The sequence below is a fragment of the Clinocottus analis genome, unplaced genomic scaffold (assembly GCF_023055335.1).
Source record: "Clinocottus analis isolate CAN_PGR_092001 unplaced genomic scaffold, fCliAna1.0.p SCAF_7, whole genome shotgun sequence".
NCBI classification, from domain to species: domain Eukaryota; kingdom Metazoa; phylum Chordata; class Actinopteri; order Perciformes; family Cottidae; genus Clinocottus; species Clinocottus analis.
Genome location: NW_027176229.1, coordinates 20,757,025 through 20,780,739, shown reverse-complemented (window position 1 = coordinate 20,780,739; position 23,715 = coordinate 20,757,025). Strand labels below are relative to the sequence as shown.

General features: G+C 43.7%; 1 protein-coding gene across 1 annotated transcript; it reads right to left on the bottom strand.

The window, feature by feature from the left end:
* Positions 1-87: 87 nt before the first annotated feature.
* On the bottom strand, positions 88-22,500 carry loxhd1b (lipoxygenase homology PLAT domains 1b). The gene is made up of 43 exons (XM_068605356.1): positions 21,834-22,500; positions 20,470-20,584; positions 20,318-20,329; positions 19,988-20,068; positions 19,604-19,788; positions 19,047-19,145; positions 18,783-18,931; positions 17,197-17,320; positions 16,421-16,530; positions 15,834-15,974; positions 15,583-15,718; positions 15,009-15,169; positions 14,310-14,396; positions 13,879-14,014; positions 13,640-13,794; positions 12,702-12,862; positions 12,523-12,599; positions 12,252-12,448; positions 11,738-11,930; positions 11,010-11,170; positions 10,582-10,906; positions 9,725-9,876; positions 8,692-8,825; positions 8,378-8,520; positions 8,156-8,260; positions 7,934-8,066; positions 7,695-7,855; positions 6,874-7,055; positions 6,675-6,791; positions 6,310-6,472; positions 5,724-5,878; positions 5,425-5,634; positions 5,164-5,290; positions 4,610-4,818; positions 4,191-4,376; positions 3,947-4,074; positions 3,098-3,215; positions 2,495-2,672; positions 2,168-2,353; positions 1,580-1,750; positions 1,330-1,462; positions 927-1,082; positions 88-850 (listed from the first exon to the last, which is right to left on the bottom strand). Exons 1-43 carry the CDS (start codon positions 22,498-22,500, stop codon positions 370-372), a joined length of 7,200 nt encoding a protein of 2,399 aa, XP_068461457.1. The 3' UTR covers positions 88-369.
* Between the last annotated feature and the right edge of the window lie 1,215 nt (positions 22,501-23,715).

Sequence of the window (23,715 nt, the reverse complement as noted above, 5' to 3'; positions counted from 1 at the left end):
AATTCTTTAAAAAACTAACTAAAAGGATCATTATCAAAAGGTTTTAAATATAAAAATGTATCAGAATTTTATCTGTAGGCTGTAATTTGAATTTGTGAATATATGATTATTTCTTCTTAAAGTGTTCCAAAACAAAGCCATTACATATTGGACAATCATTAACATCTGCATTTAATTATTAAATCGATCCTTAATAGGTCGACCAATTTGAACTTTTTCTAAAGTTAAGAGGGGCGACCTGAACAGTTGGCACAAAGGAACAAAAAAAGAGTGACGGTGTTTCCTTTAAAAGTTGACATAAAGGTACATTCAGGTCTCTTAGTTTCCATCTTTTCCCCTCACAGAACGGATCGTCTGTAAAGGACCCTCCTAATATTTGGGGTAGAGGACGCGTTGGATCTGCCCGTCGGCCTTGTCCGTGTCCAGCCACTTCCCGCACTGGAAGATGGTCGTCACCGAGTTGGCCGTGTTGGTCACCTCCACGCACCCTAAGAACCACCCGCAGTTGGAGGCGCTGCTGTCGTGCTCCACCTTCACCCTCAGCAGCTCCCCGAGGTCCAGCATCTCCAGCACGAAGCGATCCGTCCGTCCTCGCTCGAAGAGGTTGCGGAACTTCTGCCGCAGGTGTCGCTTGCCCGAGTCGCCGTTGACGCCGTAGATGGTGATGAAAACGTTGGCGTCCGTGCCGGCGCCCTTCACGTCCCCCGTGATGACGATGATTTCGTACTTGACGGGGACCAGCTTGCGGACTTTGCTCGCGAAGCTCTCGACGGACTTGAAGCACTCGAAGGTCAGGAATTTGTCCTTTTTGGCCGCCAGAGGGATTTGAGCGTCGCAGTGGAAGAAATACCTGAACAGGAAAAAGACGTTTTTTTGAAGTCGCCTCACTGGACATATTCATAGAACATGTATGAAGTTCAACTTACTTGTTTCCCAGCTCCCGTTCTGTCACCACCACCTCCAGCACATGCCAGGAAGCTTCTTTCTTCACCTTCTTCCCGTCTTTCGTGATGTGGCCGATGCAGATCCCAGCGATCTCCCCCACGTGCTTTGACGAAAACTCGAACGTGTCGGTGGCACCGCTGCGGAAAAAAAAGGGGCACAGAAAAGTTACATTGAACGGTTAAATTTCCGTGGACTGTCGAGAGAGGTTTTCTCTTGTGCGTCCCAAAGGATTAGCTCCCCTGAGAGCAGAGGCTCGGAGAACAGAAAGTGAAGCTACGAGATAAAAGAAAAACAAAAAAAAATGTGAGAGCGGAGATTATGTAAGGCCAAAATAAAAGGGTTTCAGCGTTAGCCGAGGCACCCAGACTCCCTTTGAAGACCTACCCTAAGAACTTCTTTTTCTTGTTTTCCAGAACAAATTCCTTGGAACGAGTTTTCCTGCCTTCCAACACGATCCAGGCGTTTTCCGTGGTGGAGGCCCCGGCTGTGTTCGCGGTTGTAGTGGCAATTTCATATTCTGCGGCAAAGCACAGAGACCGACATTGATCGTTTGACGATCGGGCGAATGGTTGGAACGAGCTGCGAGTCGCTCATCTCCGAAATTATGCACACGGACTTTGATTTTTTCACTCACTGGTTTTATCACTGAGGTCTAAAGTGTTGTTGTTGGCACAGGCCAGCTCCCTCATTATCTGAGAGTCGTCTTCATTTTTAGCCAACCAGCGGTCGCAGGGGAACCTGAAGGTTTCGTCCATGGCTTCGTCTTTCACGTCGATGTACTCCAGGTGCCAACCAGCAGCCGGGCCTATAACGAAAGCCCGTTATGGTTTTATCCGTTCACTACATGAATGTCTCTTAAAAGCAATGATGTGTCATCTTTTAACAATCTAGTTGTGTTGATGGTACACACACAAATATAGCAAACTGGATGAGCAACCTCTGAAGGAATAGTTTGACTTTTTTTTGCTTTCTTGCCGAAAGTAGGATGAGAAGATCGATACCACTCATGTCTGAAAGTAGTGGCACACTTCTCAGCTAAGTGTCAGTCAACTAATGAATTTCCACAAAAAAAGAATATTCTTTTAATTTTAAAACACACAATGCAGAATGGGGGAGATTCTGCCACTTCTTGGTGGTATGACTTCTAATATTTTGGTACGAGAGCTGATTAATAACCGCACCGTAACTCTTTTAAGTCTTTGTCTTTTCCTTTCCTCCTCACCTTCGTTATCGTGCCACACTCGGACCTTTGACAGCTCGCCCAGACTCAGCATGTCCGGGAACCTGAACACATCTTTCATTTTACGCTCAAACTTGTTCCTGTTGGTGCTCTCCCTCAGAGGCAGCATCCCAGTGTCTCCGTACTCCCCAAACACGATCATGAACACGTTGGCGTCAGTGCCGGCACCTAAAATCACAGGCAAACAGATCGTTACATGTGCCTACTAATGTTGAATGGATACCTTAAGTAATCACTAGATAAAATACACGTTAAATGCTTTTGAAGGCCAAGCATTTTTTCTTCAAACGATGAACTTATGAGACCCACCGCTGGCATCACTAGTCTGGACTTGGACGATGTAGGTGGTTCTCTCCACCATCTCCTCCTCATCCACCACAGCCGCCAGCTCACACACCTTCGTCCTCTTTGGCCCTTTTGTCTTCGACAGCCAGTTCTCATAGGTAAACAGATACGTCTCCTCCGTGTTCAGGTTTCGTATCAGGATCTGAAAACGTAGTATCAAGTTGTATGAAAATATCCAATAGCATGTTTTCTGACCAATACTTTGATTTGAATTGCATTCTTAAATGTAAACTACGCGCCTGAATTTGTGGTGTATGTAAAGTGTTAAGCAAGATGTGATTGCACCAAGATGCTAGTCGTGGCTAATGTAGCCTGCAGCGATTAGCCTCAAGCGGATGGATGTGGAGCGGGAGAAAGATGTTAGCTAACATCTCTTTAACTTCACGCCAACAGATCTCTTTCATCTTCAAAGTTGTCGTCTTCAAACCAAACTGAAGTTGACTGTGAGTCAGCAATTTCAACTCCTTCTCTCGCCACAAAAAAGGCTTTACATTACTTGTATTCAAATAGTCCTCATTGATACCTCGAAGAATACCTTCATATCTATACGAGTAGGATTTACATTACCCTGTCAAGAAACCAGTCAGGCCGACTTCCAGAGCCGTCAATCCGAACTCTGATCTTCTTCAGGGGAGCAATGTCATCGATCTCCAAACTGAACGTGTCTTCTTGGTCCCTTTCAAACCTACGTAGATACATTCAACGTTGCATTTTGAAACAGATGGATTTAAATATCGTCAAGATATTGTACGACAAATATGATTCCATGCTTTTTTTAGCACAGTTAGCGTACAGATGTCTGTAAGCTAGTTAGTGGACAGATGTCTGTAAGCTAGTTAGCGTAGAGATGTTTGGAAGCTAGTTAGTGTACAGACGTTTGAAGGATAGTTAGCATACAGATGTCTGTAAGCTAGTTAGCGTACAAATGTCTGTAAGCTAGTTAGCGTATAGATGTTTGGAAGCGATTTAGCGTACAAATGTCTGTAAACTAGTTAGCGTACAAATGTCTGTAAGCTAGTTAGCGTACAAATGTCTGTAAGCTACTTAGCGTACAAATGTCTGTAAGCTAGTTAGCGTACAAATGTCTGTAAGCTAGTTAGCGTACAAATGTCTGTAAGCTAGTTAACGTATAGACGTTTGGAAGCGATTTAGCGTACAAATGTCTGTAAACTAGTTAACTACCTAACTTCAACTATAGGTAAGTTAACTATAACTTTTTAGTTATAGTTAACTAACCTTAACTATCTAATTTAATCACTACACTTAGTCACGTTGTTGTTTAATACACTATTATTATGAAAATATTGTTTAAAGCCGCTTCCAGTGTTGATAAGAAAGCGAATAGGTGTATTTTCCAAAACAAAGTGACTATTATATATCTATATATATACATTTATACAGATATATTTGACTGACCTGTCCTCATTTTTGACCAGAAGCATTTCCTCTGTGCTCCCGTTAGCTCCGAACACCGTCAGGAAAATGCTGGTATCTGTCCCTGCATACTGAGTGTCACCTGTGACAACTGTTATCGAATAAATGACCTAAAATAATACAGTAATGGATGATACAGGTAAGGAAGAGACGAGTTCTGTTTTCATACAACATAGTCACTGAATCTTTCCCAAGGTTTTTCTATATTTTAGGTGCTGTGACTCACTTTGCGGGTAATGTTGATGGTGCTGGAGTCCAGCACATTGAACAGTCTGGCGGTCAGACCGTCTCCCCGGTCTTTAGCCAGCCAGCACTGACACGGGAAGATGTACTTGATACCTTTGGTTGGCACCGCAACCGACAGCTCTTCCACCAACCAGCAGCTCTCTGGTGTGACGCCGTTATGGCCGAGCTGAGGGAGAGGAAGAGGAGGGGTGAAGGGTAGGACTGGGAATTTTATATATCACTTGAGTTTGTTTGATGTAGGTACCAGAAGGCACAGCGAGAATTAATTATTGCTGAGCTCGAATTGGCTTCATTTAAATTTTTAACAACAGTGCATCGGAGGAGGCGGCGGCGGCACGAAGAAAAGACAGTTTCACAGATTTAGCAACAGAGGACAGTTCCCAGATTGCAGATTCTCACTTCCACCCTCTTGATCTCTCCTACGTCAGCGCCCGAACACACAAAGTGCTCCATGGTGCCAGCCGTGAAGGATTGCTTTCCCTCGGGGAGGTCGAGCCACAGCCGGTCGGTCTCCACGTCGTTGGGTCCGATGATGATGACGTAGACCCTGGCTGTACTGCCGGCGTCCCGCTCCACCCCAGTGGACAAGGTGAAATGATAGGGGATGACTGGTTGGAGGAGAAGGCATCAGAAACGGTTCAAGTTCAATGAACACTTGACATTTCTGAAAATGCGCTCGATTTAGATGCCACTTTTATGGCTGTGCAGTAAATCTAAAAGCTATAGCCAGAAGCTAGCTAGCTTAGCTTAGCATAAAGAGTGGACACTATAGAAACAGCTCGCGCTGGCTCTGTCTTGGAGTAACAAAACTCCCCTAAAACTCATTAATAAACATGTTATATCATGTTTGTCTCTTCATTGTGAGATGTGATTTATATATCATGAAGATATTTTGTTCCCATCATACTACGACCTCATCAAGAGAAACACAGAGAATAGTTGTGAGGTCTTACTTGGAGCCTCTTCTAACGCAGCCGTCTTTTTCTTCTTTTTCTTCTTGTTGGCATTTCTGTCCAGTCCCAGTTTGGCTTGAAGCATCTTCTTGGAGTTTGGATCAATGTTTCTTTCCCCTTCATACCCCTGACCCAGACCCACAAAGAGACAAATTACCGACTAATTTCCTTTTTGCATTCACACATTTTTACTGCGGCGGCGGATAAAAGGAAATCAAAAACGTAGAATAAAGTGTGAACCATGAGCCAAGTTTAACAAACCTTGACGAAGAACGTCCTCTCGATGCGTTTGTCCTCTCTCTTCTTCGACAGCCAGCGCTCACACAGGAACATGTACACCTCTTCCGTTTCACAATCCAGCACCTCCACCTGGTCGAGGTTCCAGTCGGCCCCGATCATGGAGTCATCGTGACGAATCCGTATCTTAAACACCTGACCCAAGTCCACAGCCTCAATCGAGAACTTGTCCACCTAAGAGGCAAAGAGGATGTGGCACATTTTGACGACTTTAAACACCGGCGGCGATGCGACTCCACCTCGCGCCTTTTTTTCTCACGCACCTCTCCTCTCTCAAACTTGTTCTTGTTGTTTTCGGATTTGGCGAGTTTGCGCTCTCCCGTGTCCCCCAGGTCTCCGTAGATGGTGAGAAAAACGTTGGCGTCGGTTCCCGCTCCGTACATATCACCCGTCCGCACAGACACGCTGTACATGTGAGCTGAGACGGAAGAAGAACAGAAACTATAGAAAATAAAGACAATTTAAACATTTCTGTTGTGTGAACTGATATCGATTCATTGCTTAAATGAATTGAGTAGCTTCCAATCCAACAGTTTGTGTGTGTTCATGCACATCTAATAAATTAAGCTAAATAATAAACGGAAAATCCTGATGCAGCTACATAAAGCTGAGGGGAGCTGCAGAGTCAGGTGATAATTCTCTGGAGGGCAGTTCATCCTATTATCATTGTTTTATCCACCATAGGGGCATCCTATAGAAGGGCATGTTGATCGTATCTTATAAGGTTATTGTGTTTTATATATGTATTAACCTCTGAAGCATCTCGGGGGACTAAAGCTGAAAAGTACACTTAAGTACAGTACTTCTAGTAAAAGTTACATTCCACCACAGAAATCCGGGTTAACCTACTTTCCAAAGCGTCCTCCACCTCCACTTCCGTCGTTTTCAGCTTCCCGTCTCTGAGGAGTTTCTCTGTGATGATGTCCGACGGGACCAGCTCCCTCACCGTCTCCCCGTCATCTTCAGACTTGGCCAGCCAGCACTCGCATGGGAATATGGTAGTCTCTGAACCCTGCAGTAGAAACATCGAAAAGAAATCTGTGAACGGAGTCCAGCGGTGTCGGCCTGACGCTGAAGGAAAGTATATCTGACTCTGAGAGCTGTGAGCTTCAAAGGCGTGCTGTTATTAGTAATAATTTAAAGAAGGGCACAGACAAGGATATTCTTAATCATGCTGGATAAACAGGTGTAATCTCAACTGGATGTTTTACTACCTTTCCTTTCCGAAGCTGTCGTCTGATCTCCACTCTGTCGAGGTGCCATCCTGGGTTGGTGCCCGTGTTGTCGTGTCCTATCCTGATTTTCTCGATGTCCTCGCCGACGTCCTCCAGCTGGTTTAAGAGACACAACACAGCGTTGAGAGCGGAAGTCGCCATCTTTAAAGGACGCACAGTCACCAATCCACACGCTCACCTCCACAATAAACATGTCCTCGGCCCCCCTCTCAAAGTAAAGGCGTCGCTCTCTCTGGTTGACACACAGGTGTTTCTGCTGCGTGCACACTCCCTTACGCCCGTACAAGACGATGAACACGTCAGCGTCGGTTCCCGCTCCAAACTCATCGCTGGTGTATATCTTTATCTCGTAAGGCACGACTGAGGGGAACATTTCAGCTTTTGTTATGCAGGCAAGATGGAGGATGTCAATTTTACAATTTAACACTATGATTGACATGTTTAGACTAAGAGAAGTGGACATTCACAAACCACAGTTATTGGAGCCCACTTCAGTTTCAACAGTTTTAAAAAACTTTTTTTTTCAAGTCTTGTGTGGACAAGACAACAGTTGTAACCCCCAAATAATAATTTGTATTAACATCTAATGTATCTAATATCTAAAAGTGAAGATTATCTACAACTGCAGTGTTGCGATAGAAGAAAACATGATATAAATCGCCCCAAAAAACATGTTAGGTATCAAATTTAACCTACAAATCAGGGCTGAAACAATATATAATCCCCATGTACAACCTATAGACACAACTCAAACAATAAATAGGATTAGGGGTTAGGGTTAGGCCTTATTAAAGGACTACAAGGCCGACCGGTGACATTATGACACTTGTTCAAAGGCAGAATCAAAGAGTCAATGATCTGATGCCGTTTTTAAGTGCTTTAAATGCATTTACTGCAAATGCTTCCGCACTTTTAACTGAGTAAAACTCAGCATGAGGCCCTTTTGCAATCAGCTCATTAACAGTGTCGCGAATGGATTCGAGTACTTCTTCCCCTCACATGGCGTGTAGAGTTCAGTCTGTAACTCGGCGGGGTAAAGATCCCTCACGATCGCCCCGTCGTCCTCTCCTTTATCCAGCCAGCGGCCACACGGGAAGCGCAGCCTCTGACCCTGAGAGACGGCGTCGATCTCGACCCAGTCCAAGAACCAACCGGATGAACTCCCTGATTTGTGAGAAAGCGGTATAAACGTATTCAGCTTCACAGTGTGCTAGAGAGCCTTTTTTTTTCATCTTCACCCACCTGAGTTGTCGTGGCCAATTCGAAGCTTTTCCAGGTCGCCCAAAGCCACCGCCTCCACCGTGAACTCGTTGATCATCCCCTGTTCAAACTTATTCTTATAGTGCTTACAAGCCTTGAGGTTGATGATCCCTGTGTGTGAGACACACAAATGTGTATTTTCCTTCACTCAAATTGGCATCATTGAGCCAATAACATGAAACGAGAAGGAGCCGCCGTACCTGTGTCGTCGTTTTCCCCAAATAGCATGGCAAAGACGTTGGAATCAGTTCCAGCATACTTCTTGTCTCCGGTTTTTATCTTGATAGTATACGTTGTGGACATGGCTATGAGATCAAATTGAACAAGTCAGGACTGTAACCCTTCATCTTCACACTAATACACTAAAATACCGGAGCATCTGTCTCTACTAAGACATGAGCCAGCTTTAAAAAGTATGTTACATTTCTGCTCGAGCCCCAGCGTTGCGCCTGCGTCCTCGTCGTCGTCCTTCCTCATGAAGGCCTCGTCCACAGGAACCAGCTCTCTCGCTATCTGCCCGTCGTCCTCATCCACTGCCAGCCAGCGGGTGCAAGGGAAAAAGTACCTGGCGGAGGAAATACCTCCGATCAGCAACCAACATTGAGTGATTGCATCACTATCCATTTTTGAATAATGACATAGACACATTACTCTCGCAGTCGAGTGAGATATTTCCCTCTCGATGACTGGATGGCTGAACAAAAACCCACGCAAGCTGCATGTTGGTTTCACCTACGTTATATCCTCCTTTGTGTCCACGATCTCGACGCGATCCAGGTACCAAGACGAGTAAGAATCAGTGTTGTCGTGACGGATTCGTAGCTTCTTTAATACACCCAGATCAACAGCTGTCACGATGAAAACATCCTCCTGCAAAATACAGCGTACACTGTTGTGTTGCAGGCAGTAATAACCTTTTAAATAAATGTATTTGAGGTCATTGTTACACTGTTTTCACTGGATTCTATTGTAGAAGTGCTTCAATTAATTTGTCCTACAATTGAAACACATGAAAGTGTGAGAATATAATAATTAAAACGGATATACGCACGCCTGGTGCTCAAAACGTTACACTGCAATAAAAATACTTTTAACTGAAGCTACTTGGTATGTGGATACATCTGGAAACCTGATGCTCATGTCTTTCTGATCGTTTCTTCGGGGGCAGAATGTAAGAAACACCTCTGAATATGTTCAACGCCGCCACTTTACTATGAACTTAATGTTAAAACACATCAAGGAATCAACAGCTCTGTGATAGTGTCAACAAAAAACAAAACATAAAGACCATATCTGTCTGTTTTTTGTAGACACACATGACCCCCACTGAATAACAAAAGGCTATTGTTGCTTTTCATCTGCAGACGGGAGGCGAGTGTCCCCGCAGAGCCAGGTGTAATGTAGAGATTAATAATTCACAGGTTGGGATTAAGTAATGAGTACATGTAGGACAGGTTGACTGATACGGAGAGGACTCCTCTCAGCTCCTCTCGGGCCCAGCTGGCTTTTCCTGCAGCTTGTATTCACACCCACCCACACCTCGGTGCGAGGCTCATGTTGCGTGGAAGTAAATCGAATATTCAGAAAATGTGAGCCAGCCTAAATATAAATAATGTGTTGGAGTGATTTTTATGAATTACAGTGGAATGTTTCTTCGGCATCTTTTGGCTTTGCTGTTTGCAATAGCAAATAATAATTAAAAAAAAAAAGTGTAATTCATTTCTATTTTCAAGTTGATTTAAAATGTGTTTGTCTGAAATGCGTCATACCTGCCGCCGCTCAAATTTGTTGAGGTTGTCAGAGTTCTTCAGGCAGCGCTCTCCGGTGTCTCCGTTTTCCCCATAAATGTTAATGAAGACGTTGGCGTCGGTCCCGGCGCCGAGCATGTCACCGGTGAAGACGCACACTTCGTAGGTGTTGACTGTCAGACAATACGAGGGGTGAGTTACTAAATCCTCTTCAACATGTCGCATATCGCCAGGAAATCAAATCACAATCACGCATATACAGAGTATGAGATATGAACATGTGCGAAATGACAGCGACTTTAGAGATATTAGGAGAGTCCCACAGCTCATGTGACCACGATATGAATGTCAGACCTTATTGTCCTCGATCTCTAAGGAAACCACAACCCTCAACTTTAAAAATAAATACTTATTTTCAGCATAAATATGATCAAAAGTCAAGAGAGACTTTTCTTAAGATCAACCCACAGACTAATCCTGCACATCTTTAGAAAGATTACGACCGAAAGCGTCTACATCTGCAACAATAATCACAATAAACACAAGCATTGGCATGTTCGGAAGCATATTCAGTCCCAAAAATATGTGTTTTTCGGTTACAGGCATGTGTCTTTGACTGAAATCCGCCGTTGTAAGGGGTACTTATGAAGGTTTTAGTGAAACGTTATAATCGCTTAGTCGCGTTAAGGGGCTTACGGAAATATTAAAACTTAACGATCAGGATTTATTTAAACCCCGCAGGCCTCTTCTCACAAGGGTTACGGTATTTTATCAATTTAAATGAATTAAATTGACCATGTGGATGAGGAGATGGCGCAGTTTGAGTTTAAAAAAAGCTGAAAAGACATGAGAAAACGAGCTTTGAGCGAAGTGAATACCTTCCAGCTCCTCTGCGTCTTCGGGCAGCAGCTCCACCACCAGCTCGCCGTCCTCCTCTCCGCCGGCCAGCCAGCGCGAACAGGGGAAATGGTAAGTCAGCACCACTTCCTGCATCTCCTCTCCTCCCTCCTCGTCGTCCGCGTCGTCCTCGTCTTTTTTCTTCTTCTTCTTCTTCTTCTTGTCCTCCTTCTTCTTCTCCTTGGGCACCATGGCCATGATGAGATGCTTGACGTCCACCGTCTCCAGGAACCAGCCGGATCCGATCCCCGAGCCGTCGTGGCCGATGCGGATCTTGAAGACCTTCCCCACGTCCTTGGCCTCTATCTGAGGGAACAGGTGCAAATGTTTAACACCCTGACCCCGATGCGTGCCTTCGGCTTCCAGATTTTACTACCGAGATGCCGACAGAGTTGATATCTTCCGATACCTTGAATATTTCTGTGGTGTCTCGTTCGTAGTTGTTGGATCTGCTCTCGAGCGTGATGACCTCTGTCTTGCCCTTGTCCCCGTAGATCTGGATGAACACTCTGGCGTTGGTGCCGGAAAAAGCCACATCTCCGGTCACGACTGTTACCTCATAATTCATCACTGGAAAGAGCATATTAGGTATAATCAAAGGAGCAATGAGAGAAAACCAATATAAGAACAACAGCACAAAGGTGGTCAATATTCCTTGAGAAAATGTGAATGAAGCAGAGCTTTTTTTTAAAAAAAAGCTCATGTTTTATATTTTTAGGGTCATAAATGTCAGGATGTGTGTGTGTGTGTGTGTGTATATATATAATAATAATCATAACTTTATTTATAGAGCGCCTTTTAAAAACAAAGTTTTACAAAGTGCTCTACAGACAAGCAAAGTGTAGTTATACATAACTTAAATACCCATAAACAAAGAAAGGACCATACCATAAAGGCAGTGAATACATCGAAATCAAACAAATAAAAAACAGGAAATGTAATCAACAAATAAATAAGATAAACAAACACAAACAACGGAACAAAATAACTGCTTTAAAAAAATCCTAAACCGACATTAAAGGACGACGTCGCTTGAAAGCAATCCTATAAAAATGGGTTTCAAGAAGTGATTTAAAAGAAGTTATTGATTCTGCAGCTTCCTCCTCACGGTGTGCGAGTGTGCGGACGTTGCCGTACGCTGCTCGATGTCCAGGATCTCGCTCGGGTAGATCTCCACCTCCGTCTTGCCGTCGGCCTCGTCCCGCGACAGCCAGCGGTGGCTGGGGAACATGTACTGCTTCCCGTGGACGGGAACCATGAGCTGAACGCTGTCCAAGAACCAGCCGGCGCGCATGCCCTCGTTGGTGTGGCCGATCATCAGACGGTTGATCTGGAATAAGATGAAACGGACGATAAAGGATCACAGACTAGACTGCTAATCCGTGAAAGGAGACTACAAAGGGAGAGTACAACGTTTAGATGTTCTCCAGACCACTGATGATGGTATCTTCTGTCATATAACTCCTTAAATTCCTTGTAAATAACTTGATATTCATGATTCTTTGACAGCTTGTATCGTTAGCGTGACCCTACGATGGAAAGAGCCCCAACGTATTCGACCCTGTGCCTTCATCACATGATGTCCAAAGCATCCTCGTACCATCAACATCCAATCACACGTGTGTGTTTTTTTGCCTCCACTGTTTGTCACCTGTCCAACATCGAACGTTTCCACCGTGAAGACGTCGACGCGGCCCGTCTCGAAGTAGTTCCCCAGGTTGTTGGCGGAGACCAGCAGCATCATCGTGCTGGTGTCCCCTTTCTCCCCGTAGAGCTTGACGAACACGTTGGAGTCGGAGCTGCTGCCGGGGATGCTGCCCGTCTTCACCGCGATGTGATAGTCCACGTCTGCGGAAACACAAGCGTCACAGGAGGGTTTCCTCAAATGTTGGAAAGTACAACTCAAGACCCCTCTGACTTACTGTAAAGACGCTGTCCGTCTGAGAACGGCACGAGCTCTCTGACGATCTGTCCGTCATCCTCGTTGCGGTCCAGCCACCTGCAATGAACCCACTCTCGTCCGTTACACACACACACACCTGCGGTCGTAACAACGGTTCAGCGGCGTTTTTTATCCGCGTTCACACCGACGCTCGTGCACCTGTTGCAGGGGAACTCCACGGCGTTGGTCTCGGCCTGTCCCTCCGCTCGCACGACGACTTTATCCAGGAACCAGCCGCAGCCTCCACCTTTGCCGTCGTGTCCAATCCGCACCCTGCGAATCCTCCCGAGAGCCACGGCCTCCACTATGAACTCATCCATCTGGACAAAAAACACAAGGATGAGAGTAACAGCACGTTTAGCAGATACAAAAACATCGTAATTATTCAATATATGTTACCGGTGTTTGTGCTATTGATCTGTCGCGCTTCACTTTGGAGGAAGCAAAATGTTCGGGCCCCACCGCCCCAACAACATGGGAACAAAATGGTCCAACTTTTCGAGACTCCTCCATCCGTGCTTTTTCAATTAATAGATTAAAGAAAATTAAAATCCCTTTCAAGTAAACCAGGTTGCTCCATCTGACAAAAACTCATAACATGTGCAATCACTTTGTTAAAACAATGCAAATAAAGTTATATATGTGCAAAAAACCCCTCATATTTGGCAAAAAGATTACCAAGGAAGCCGGCTGGATCCCTGTTTTCTCCCCATAGTTTCATGTTGAAGTGCCCTTAAGCAAGGCACTGAAGCCCCAGCGCTTCACAGCAGCACAAAGCTCCTCCATTACTAAGGATGGTAACATGCAGAGAATAATTCCCCCACTGCGGGATTAATAATTAATCTGCCCCCGCTCTCCACCTGTAATACCTCCGCGCCCCACTAGAGGGTCGCGCCCCACAGTTTGAGAACCACATGCAATTGGCTCCATTGCGTGTGAGAGAAAAGAATCAGTTTAAAACTCGCTGATTGGTTAGAAAAATGGGAAAAGCTGCTAATAACTAAGACCCATATCAGGAAGGAGAGGACCGAGGAGTACGTTTTTCCTTCCTGATATTTCGTCTTCATGTCTGACACCGAAGCACCACGTGTACCCACGTTTCCTTTCTCAAACTTGTTGACGTTGTTTTTGCAGACGACCATCTCTCGATTCCCGCTGTCGCCCTTGTCTCCGATCAGATTGAGAGAGACGGAGGCGTCCGTGCCGCTGCCGCCGACGTTCCCCGTGCAAACCGTCACTCTGTATTTGACGACTGCGGAACGGAGAGATAACACAAATTCAGTCAGGTTTTGACATTTTTCTCCGTGTGGCCGGTGCGGGTGCGACGATGACGTACCGGGCAGCGGCTCGTCGATGGAGTCTCCCGTGGCGGGAAGCTCCCTCACCACCTCGTTATCGTCCTCATTTGTGTCCAGCCAGCGCTCACAGGGAAACGTGTACTTCTCCTTTGTTAACGTCTTCATCAAAGTCGCCTGAAAACATGCGATATATGTCAGGGAATGTTCCTGGGTTATCGTTTAGTTCAAGCGTTTGAACACTGAACTCTCAAATCCTCTGATTTCTCTTGTTGAGAGATGTGAAAAAACATTAGTTTCTCTCTCTTCTATGCACTTTATCTATATCTGCCTTGTACTTGAATACAATATACAAAACGCCCCTGCAACCGCATTTTTAGTCATTATCTGATGAGAAACATGCCAGCATAAGTTACAATGCATGCACAATGATTTACTACCAGCAGATTATTAATAATGTGACTATGTTCACCTTACTGAGATGCCATCCGGCAAAAGGATTTCTCTTCTCGTGCCAGATGCGGAGTTTGGTAAATTTTCCCAAATCAGGGAGCTCAACCTGCAGGAGCACATCAGGATGGAAAGTAGTTATCTTCATTATAATCATTGTCTAACGTAGGGGTTCTCAAACTTATTCTGTCACGCTCCACTTTGGAGGATGCAAAATGTTCGGGCTCCAGCGCCCCAACAACACGGGAACAAAAACCTTTTGAGACTCGTCCATCCGTGCTTTTTTAATTAATAGATTAAAGAAAATGGAAATCAAGTGAACCAGGTTGCTCCATCAGACAAAAACTAATAACATGTGCAATCACTTTTGATAAAACAATGCAAATGAAGTTATATATGTACAAAAAAATAACTCATTTTTGGCAAAGATGACCAAGGAAGCCGGTTGGATCGCTGTTTTCTCCCCATAGTTTCATGTTGAAGTGTCCTTGAGCAAGGCACTGAAGCCCTAGAGCTTCACAGCAGCACAAAGCTCCTTCATTACTGAGCATGATGGGTAAAATGCAGAGAATAACTCCCCCACTGTGGGATTAATAAAGGATTCTTTAAAAAATAAATAAAAAGCCTGTAGTACCTCCGCGCCCCACTAGAGGGTCGCGCCCCACAGCTTGAGAACCACTGATCTAACGGCAAGAGGAGAACGCGTGTGGTGTGAACCCACCATGAACCGGTCCACTTGTCCCTGCTCAAAATTGTCTGTTTTGTTGTTCAGGCCCATCTCATCGCTCTTGCCCTTTTCTCCGTACACCTGGAAGGAAATATCCGCATCGGTCCCGGAGCCGGCCATGTCCGACGTCCAGATCCACAAGGACCAGGGGTGCTCTGAGGAGAACCACATCACGTACGTTTAACGAATGCGGAGTATAGTTTGGGCCAACTTCTACTCTTCGACATCTCAGTGGAGACCCTGAAATGTTCTCTTTGCAGTCAAGAAATCCATTAGTGTGGACAGGAATAGCATTAAAACAAGCAAATGATGCTGCATATGTTATTTTGGACCAGAGGAAAACAAGTATAGTGGATACAAATTGCACTTAAAGACATGTTTATTTCACAAGCTATAGGAAAAACAACTCATTAAAATGTCAAAGCAGATGAAGGTAGACTGCCCGCTGAGTCATTATGCAAATGTGTGATACCCATGATGGAGCTCTGAACGCGTTCGCTCAGTATTTTAAGGAAAATCCGAACGACAGCTGCTGCAGACGAGCCACGATTATGGACATTCAACTCACTCTTCTGCCTCGTCTGCCTGAGCGAGACCATCTCGTAGAGCTCTCTCTCTATCAGCCCGTCTCCTTCCTTCTCATCCAGCCACTTACTGCACGGGAAGGTCTGCTCCCCGCCTGTGAACGGACAGTACACCACCACCTGCAGGAGGGTGGAGAGCGGGAGGGAGGGGGGGGAATGGATGCAACTGAATCATCTCGCAGTGAATTTGCAGGATTGTAGCGTTCACGTGTGTGTGTTTTTTTATGGATTTGACCTTCTCGCAGTACCACCCGGCGCTGACTCCGTCGTTGTCGTGTCCCACGGTGACTCTGCTGAGCGGGCTGAGGAGCGCGGCGAGCTCCACGTTGAAGATGTCCGTCAGGCCGCGCTCAAACTTCCCTCCCTCCAAAAACACCTGGACACAAAACACATCGAGGAACAATTAACAGTGAGACAGATGTTTTCCGAATACTTAAAGATCATTCGCACAGAGAGGAGAGGCGCCACCGTGCAAGGTGCCACATCGGGACTATCCAACTTTCATGCATCGTGGTCGCAGCTACGGGAGCAATTTTTTGGGTTAAGTGTCTTGCTCAAGGACACATCGACGCGAGCTACAAAAACACCTGGATACAAACAGTTAAGGGAAACAGATGTGCATCTCGTTCTTCCTCAGTGGTCTGAATTCAATAGTTTGGGGGTAAAGTTAAAAAAAAATGCTATCGAAGCAAATCCAATCTGGGTGACGTTGCGACGCTAATCTTAATCTACGTTATCTCACAAATGAAAACTAACTCCTGCAGCCTTCGTTTAGGTTCATTTTCCTGAAGTACGAGTCGTCTCCGTTCTCTTTCTCATCACCTTGCCGCTGTTCTTCAGGCCTTTGGAGCCGTGCATCACGATGTGGATTTTGGAGTTGGTCCCGGCACCTCGGATGTTTCCCGTCACAATCTGGACGTTGTACACAATACCTGGAGGGTAGAGTTACATGTCGGGATATCAGAGGACCTGCCAGCGGCGAGGATGAGGAGGGGGGGTCACTGTGGTTCATGGCACCCGCGAGCTCTCGACACAGCAGGAAGCAGATCAACTCCATCTAGACATCGATAGTCTGAACCAGGAATTAATAATCACACTGGAGACAGTAAATGAGAGAAGCAGCGTGTAATCTGTTCCTGGGCAGCGGAAATGTTCTTGTAATGTATATTGTTCAAGCCAGGCAAGTGGATTATTAGTCTAAAAGTGAGGCAAATCATTTGGAGGAAGTAGCCAAGCGTTTACATACTTTTTTTTTACATTTACTTTTTTTTTTTTGACGGAGTAACAGCTTACAGACACAAAACTAAATATAAAAGCAACAAGGATGAAAAATATGTCCAAGTGTTCCTTTAGGAAATTGAACAATAGAGAAGTGCGACCATACAAAGTATGAGTATTGTAAATGAAGTGTAAATAAATATAAACGTGTACAGAGATTAGTCGGAGGATCTGGCATGAGGTGACTTACTGTAAAGTCTGATGGTCGTGGGCAGGAATGTTTTCCTGCGTCTGTCTTTGTGACAGGATGAATCTTCTAGAGGAAGTGCTCCTCTCCGCATGTAAGCAGATTATTAGAGGCTCGTGAAGTCGTTTCTCACCTGTGGGCTGGTTCCCTCCCACCAAGAAGTCTCTCTGGATCTTCCCGTCGTCCTCGTCCATGGCGAACCAACGACCGATTGGAAACTCGTACACCATTTTGTTTCCCAGGTCGTCCACGACGGCCTGCACAGAAAGTACAAATCATCTTCTTCTAGAAGGAACATTTAGAGAACCGGTCGCTTTGTGGAAATTAGGATCTATAAAGCCTTCTAAATCATAATAATGATAAAAAGTAATAATTCAAGTCAATTCAAAGGTAAAGCCTGATCTGCATTTTACAACTAGTTCATGATTATTATACTTTAATACTTTAATTTAACTTGATTGATGCTTTGTCTTCTGAAATGTAATGTATACACTTGTGATCACTTTAATGCATCGCCTGGTGCAATACCCATCCAAGTACTTTTATACACATTTTGAGTATGTTCAAGTACTTTTATACACATTTGTAAGTATTTTCAAGAACTTTTATACACATTTGTAAGTATGTTCAAGTACTTTTATACACCTTTTTAAGTATGTTCAAGTACTTTTACACATTTTTAGTACGCTCAAGTACTTTTATACACATTTTTATTCCATCTGTATACTTAATATTGTTCTTACTGTTAATTTTTAATTTTGTTTTTCTACTTTTTATTTATATTACATGATTTTTATCTGTATTTACTTGAGCAGCGCTGCTCTAATCCTGTAATTTCCTCACTGGGGGAATAATAAAGGATTATCTTATCTTATAATTATACATGGGCAGCTAATGTATTTATTTTCTTCCTTGTTACCTTGAGTCCTGTCAGGAAAGAGTGTAAGCGTGAACTCATTTACCAACACGTCATATTGTCTGTAGGCCGCAGTAGCATGTTTTTTTTTCACAGCAATGACAAATATTTAACCCCCAAATCCACGTGAACGTCATGCAAAGAGGACATGATTAACTACCGCTGCCGCTGCCGCTGATCTTTGGTGTCGGTCTGTGCCGACTCATCTGTCTGCTCGCTGTAAGGCAACCCCGTAATGGCTCATGGTCTCCCTTTACACAGAGGTAGGGTGACGACGCGTGTGTGTGTGTGTGTGTGTGTGTGTGTGTGTGTGTGTGTGTGTGTGTGCGTGTGTTGGATGGCACTCATCTCTCAGCTGAGCACATTGCATGTGTTGGAGGAGCACGGACACCAGACTCAGATGAGAAAACTGAGAGGAAATAGGCGGCTCACATATCTTAAGTACCTGTGCAGAGCAGGGCGAGGTACAGTGAGACACTATATGGCAGAGTTTTGTTTCAGGATCTTCTGTAAATCCTTTAAGCTACACACCATGTCACCAGGGAAAGTGAGTTATTCCTGAATAATCTGTGTTAAGAATTGATCAATGCATTTCTGTTGAAATTAGGGGAGCCTTTTATATAAGGTCACAAGGTACAAATCAAGAAAAAAAAACATGGTATGAATCCAAATTAAACATAAAAATCAAGGGTACAGTAATATGTAATCCCCATGTACAACCTCTGAACACAACTCAAACAATAAATAGGATTAGGGGTCACAGGTTGAAGTCTTAAACGGCTGCCTTGTCTCATGTTTCTTACCTTGTCCACAAACCATCCTGCAGAAGAGCCTTTGTTGTTATGGCCGATGGTGATCTTTCTCACTTTACCCAAGTTCGGTGCCTCCATGGTGAACTTGTCCTCTGTGCCCTTTTCAAAGTTGTTTTTGTCGTTGTCAAGTCGCCTTTCACCTTAAACGACAAAACAGTTTGTGATTGATATGAGATAAAAGGTCCAACTGGAGAAGAATAAAACTGCATTTCAGCTGAAATTCACTTTATGACGCGAGGTCACGCGTTACCTTACCTGTGTCTCCAAACTCCCCGAAGATATTGATGAAGACATCCGCATCCGTGCCACTGCCTTTTACATCAGCGGTGAAAACACTCACGATATACTTATTATCTGTACATATAAAAAGGAAAAAACGCTGTAAAAAAAAACAATTTAAACTAATTTGATACAAAAAAACTCAACCACAAGCAGCCAGTGTGAATTAATACAACAAATATTTATGTTTTTTTTTAAATTCTGGAGGATTTAGAAATGCTACGAATAGCTAACCTTCCAAAAAAAAAGGGAATTAATTATTATAACATATTACTGTTGGAGCCAAAATGGGGTTTAATGTTCGAGGGAAACACTGGGTGAATGGGGGACATGTAGTTCCTTCATTTGACCACCGGGTGGCACATTCAGGTTAAAGGGCACATAGGTAAGCGCCTGCTGATGGGAACAGGTGTGTGTGGGTGGGTCCTGTGCCGTGACCAACATGTGAGGTGTTTTATGCTATGTTATGCTTTTCATGGCTGTGCTGTATGAAGTGTTACACACATACTGATCCGCTATCTGCGTCTACGTACATTTGGGCATGTCCATTTGGTCCATGCTGCCCAGCAGGTCTCTGATGTAAAGGCAGTCTCCCTCCACCTTACTGAACCAGTTGTTACAGGCGAAGTAGAACCTCAGGTGAGGCCGGATCACATCCGTCACCACCACTCGGTCCAGGAACCAGTTGGCGCTCAGGCCCGTGTTGTCGTGCTCGATCCTGAAAGCGAACAGAAGAAGCTCGATGAGTAAGTCTCAGTCTTCTTTTAAACTAATTCAAGGGGGGGGGAGGAACAAATATCTCTTAATCTGATCCAGGGCCAGCGGTGTTTAGTCGAGGTCAAGCTGAAGGCTGTCCGCGCCCATCTTAAAAAGCTCTATTCTAAAAAACACACGTGGACGACTCGAGTCTGACGTACCTTATCTTTTTCAAACGGCCAACATTGTGAGTTCTGATTCTGAAAACATCCGTTTTGGCCCGTTCGAATGCCGTGCGACTCCTGAAATCACAAAATAGTCAAAGGAAATTGACACAAAACACACATTTTCTCATCCTAACACTCATCATACGCTGAAAAAAAACTATAAAACAGGAAAAATTGTTACATAAATGTCGAAAAATAGTAAAATATTCCACATTCACTCATAATTAAACATAAAAGCCATGCAAACATTTGGTAAAATCATGCAGTAAAGCATGTCAGAGCAGCCATTCCTTCACAACCACCACTGCATTCATAATTACGTACCTCTTCTCTGTGCTGTGAGGGAGGAAAAAACAAAACACAGTTTATAGTTCAAGCACAAACCCGACTCAATCACATCTGGCTGGAGCGGCGTGATGAACACAAACAAAGTCACTGTTGTTTATTTGGTGAAATGATCTTTGGAGAGGACTTACTTGCTCGCCAGGTGGACTTTTGGCGTGATGCCGAAGTCTCCGAACAGAGTCACGAACACATTGGCGTCGGTGCCGGCGCCTCGCTCATCGCCGGTGATGGTCACCACCTCGTACACTGGAGGGTTTAGTGACATAATACACATGGAGGTGCACAGTTTATCACTTTAAAACCCTTCTGGGAAACGAAGCTATCGTTACAGAAAGCTGTAAATCATACCACCGTAGATAATATACAAGAGAGATGTATGTTTTGGTACATGAGAAAATTCAAATAGCTCCAATTCTCTGCACTAAACCCTCTCTAACTTTGTTCTGCTTCACTTTATCAAAGTCAACCTTTGCAGAGAGATTGTTCACATAGTGTGCTGTGATTTGGGAGAATCACGATGAATCGTGAATGATTTATTTGATTTATGAACTGTTGTTGCTGTTGTGAAGTACTTTATCCAGTGAAGGCTCTGCACAATATCCAGTGTCAGAGCAAGTGTCTATTATACACATGTTTCTATGGTTTGGAGGGAACCTGGAAGTCAAGGTTTTTATCTTCTGTGCAGGTTACAAATAGATAGTTAATGCGACAAGGACTCTTAAATTGAACAAACTCAAAATAAATACCTTAGATTTGACTCAAATTCTATCATAATTTCTAACTAAACCCTATTAATAAACCCTCTTTAAATAAGATGTATTAATATAAATGTGCTTAATCTTTCCCAAAAGAAAGTAAGGAGCGAAACATTAAGGTTTTAAGTATCTTTTCCAGTAAAAAAAAATACAACTAATCATGGAGGGATTAGTTATAGTTTAATTAAAACACAACTGTACAAAAGGTTTACTTGAATGGGCTGACGGTTAAAGGTCAGTGTAAAGGGTGCATGTGAGTTTAGGGAGAAATCAGATACGTGTTCAGTATGGCCTTACGTTAAGGTGTTAACATTTCACGAGTCAAAAAGAAACTTTAGAGGACTGTGAAACCTCCTCGTCCGCATGTGAAGCCACGTGTAGGTGTCATATAGCTGTATAGGATGAAGGAAACATAGACTTCACTCAGCGTCATGTTACTATGTGAAGCCACTTGATTAAATACTGGATGTAGGAATGCAACAAATAGCTAACCCTTCCAAAAAATATACTTTACTGTTGGAGCCAAAATGGGGTTTATTGTTTGCTGAAAACACCGGGTGATCGTCGACATGTAGTTCCTTTATTTGACCACTAGGTGGTGCATGTGAAGCCACCACGTGTGTAGATAAGCGGCAGGTGTCATATAGCTGAATAGGATGAAGGAAACATCGGCTTCACTCGGCGTGATGTCACTATGAACACAATCGATGACATCACAACAATTGAACTTTTTCGAATACCTTTCTTCTGGTGATACTCGTCGTCGTAGTTTTCCACTTGATCCGGCTCGTAGTTGCGAAGCTCGTTCTCGTAGATCTCCACGTAATTTTCCACCTTCTTCTTCTTTCCTTTTGTCTTCTTGGTGTCTTCGTCGCTGTCTCCCTTGACAGACCCTTTCTTCTTCTTGTCTTTCTTTTTCTTCTTCCCTTCCTCCTCCTCTGCATGCTCTTCCTCTTTCTCAGAGTCCTTCTTGTTTTTTTTATCCTTCGCCCCCATCTCACCTGCGACCGAGGACTTCCTTGAGCCTTTCGTAGACGCTTCAATCACATCGGGTAGTTCATCTCCTGTCTTTCCTCTCTTGGAGTCATTGTTGTTCTCCTCATTATTCTGCGAGTCACCGCTCAGCTCATCCTCTTTGGCCTTCCTTTTCTTCTTGACCTTTTCTTTATCCCTCCTCTTGTTTTTGGTGCTCCTCACATCCGGCCCTGAAGTGTCAGAAGTGTCTCCGTCTTTGTCTTTGTCTTTAAACTTCTTCTTCTTCTTCTTCTTCTTCTTTAATCTTCCAGCGTCCTCTGAATCACACACTCGCTTACTTTTCTTCTTGGGCTTTGCTTCCTGATCCCCCGAGTCCTCGTCATCCACATCTTTGGTTTCCTCCTCTTTGTTTTTTTTCTTTTTCGTGGGCATCTTTAATTTATTTACTACCTTGTAACCGTAACCGATTCCTGTGTGTTCTTGTGAAACTTGATTAAACCCCCCCACGGCCCTCAGGAGCAGTGACCCGCTGGCAGGACACGTCCGAGTCAGAGACAGAGTCTGAGGGGGAAGTCCTTTTTCTGCTGCTCGTCCTGACCTACAACATCTGACCTCATTAAAAATGATAATTGGTATATGTTGTCACCTGACCAGACAAAGAAACCCTCACTGGGTCTGGAGAGCTGCTGGATTACCTTCAGTAGCTCTGCAGTAATCCTTCTTGTATACGATTAAACTGCGTGCAGCGATCTCCCTAAAAGTGTGAATTTATTAGACACGTTTGTATGTATCTGGTGAGAATAAACAGAATAAATGTGCCTCAAAAAATCCCACAATAACCTGAACCCCTATCCTTAAACCCTATTATACATATTATAAGGGTTATACTTATAACCCTTATAATATAATAAAATACGAACACATTTAAATAAAGTATTAGAAGTGAAAAAAATTGTTCCGCGACTCTTAAACTATTACATATATCTTTATATTATTTCATGCACTCTTTGATGTAAAGCAAGCTTTTACTCGTATTTCGCTGAGGTTGAGTTCATTTGAATTGTTTTGATTTACAAATTATTATTATTTTTTATTGATGCTGTAAAATTATTCAGAACTGAAAGTGACACATTAATGACACGCTATTGGTTCCAGCTATGGCTTTATTTGTACTCCTTTAAAACAAAACATTGTATTTTCATTAGATTGTTGTCACACTTTACATGTTTTGTTTGTTAAAATCTTGATTTGTAAGCTGTCGGCTAAAAATAGTGAACTAGAAAGTAACAACAATTACAATATTTAGAATATTAACTAAAGAGGGAAGTCTGACGCTGCGTTCACGGGCTGCAGGTACTTAGCAGTTGATTAGTCATATTAAGGGGCCTTTACTGTTTGAGTAGATATATTGTGTGTATTTGATAACATTTGGTGTACTACACTGCCCCCTCGTGCCCATTGTGAAGAAACATTTTAGACACACAACTGAATAAAAAGCTGCTTCCTCATATTGGTCCTTGTTTTTTTAAGGTATTTAGAGCTTTTACTTGAGTAAAAGTAGAAATACTTCGGTAACGTTAACTATGTTACAAGTAAAAGGCCTTAATTCATTTATTTATTTATAGAGTTCATACAGTATCTTTGTGT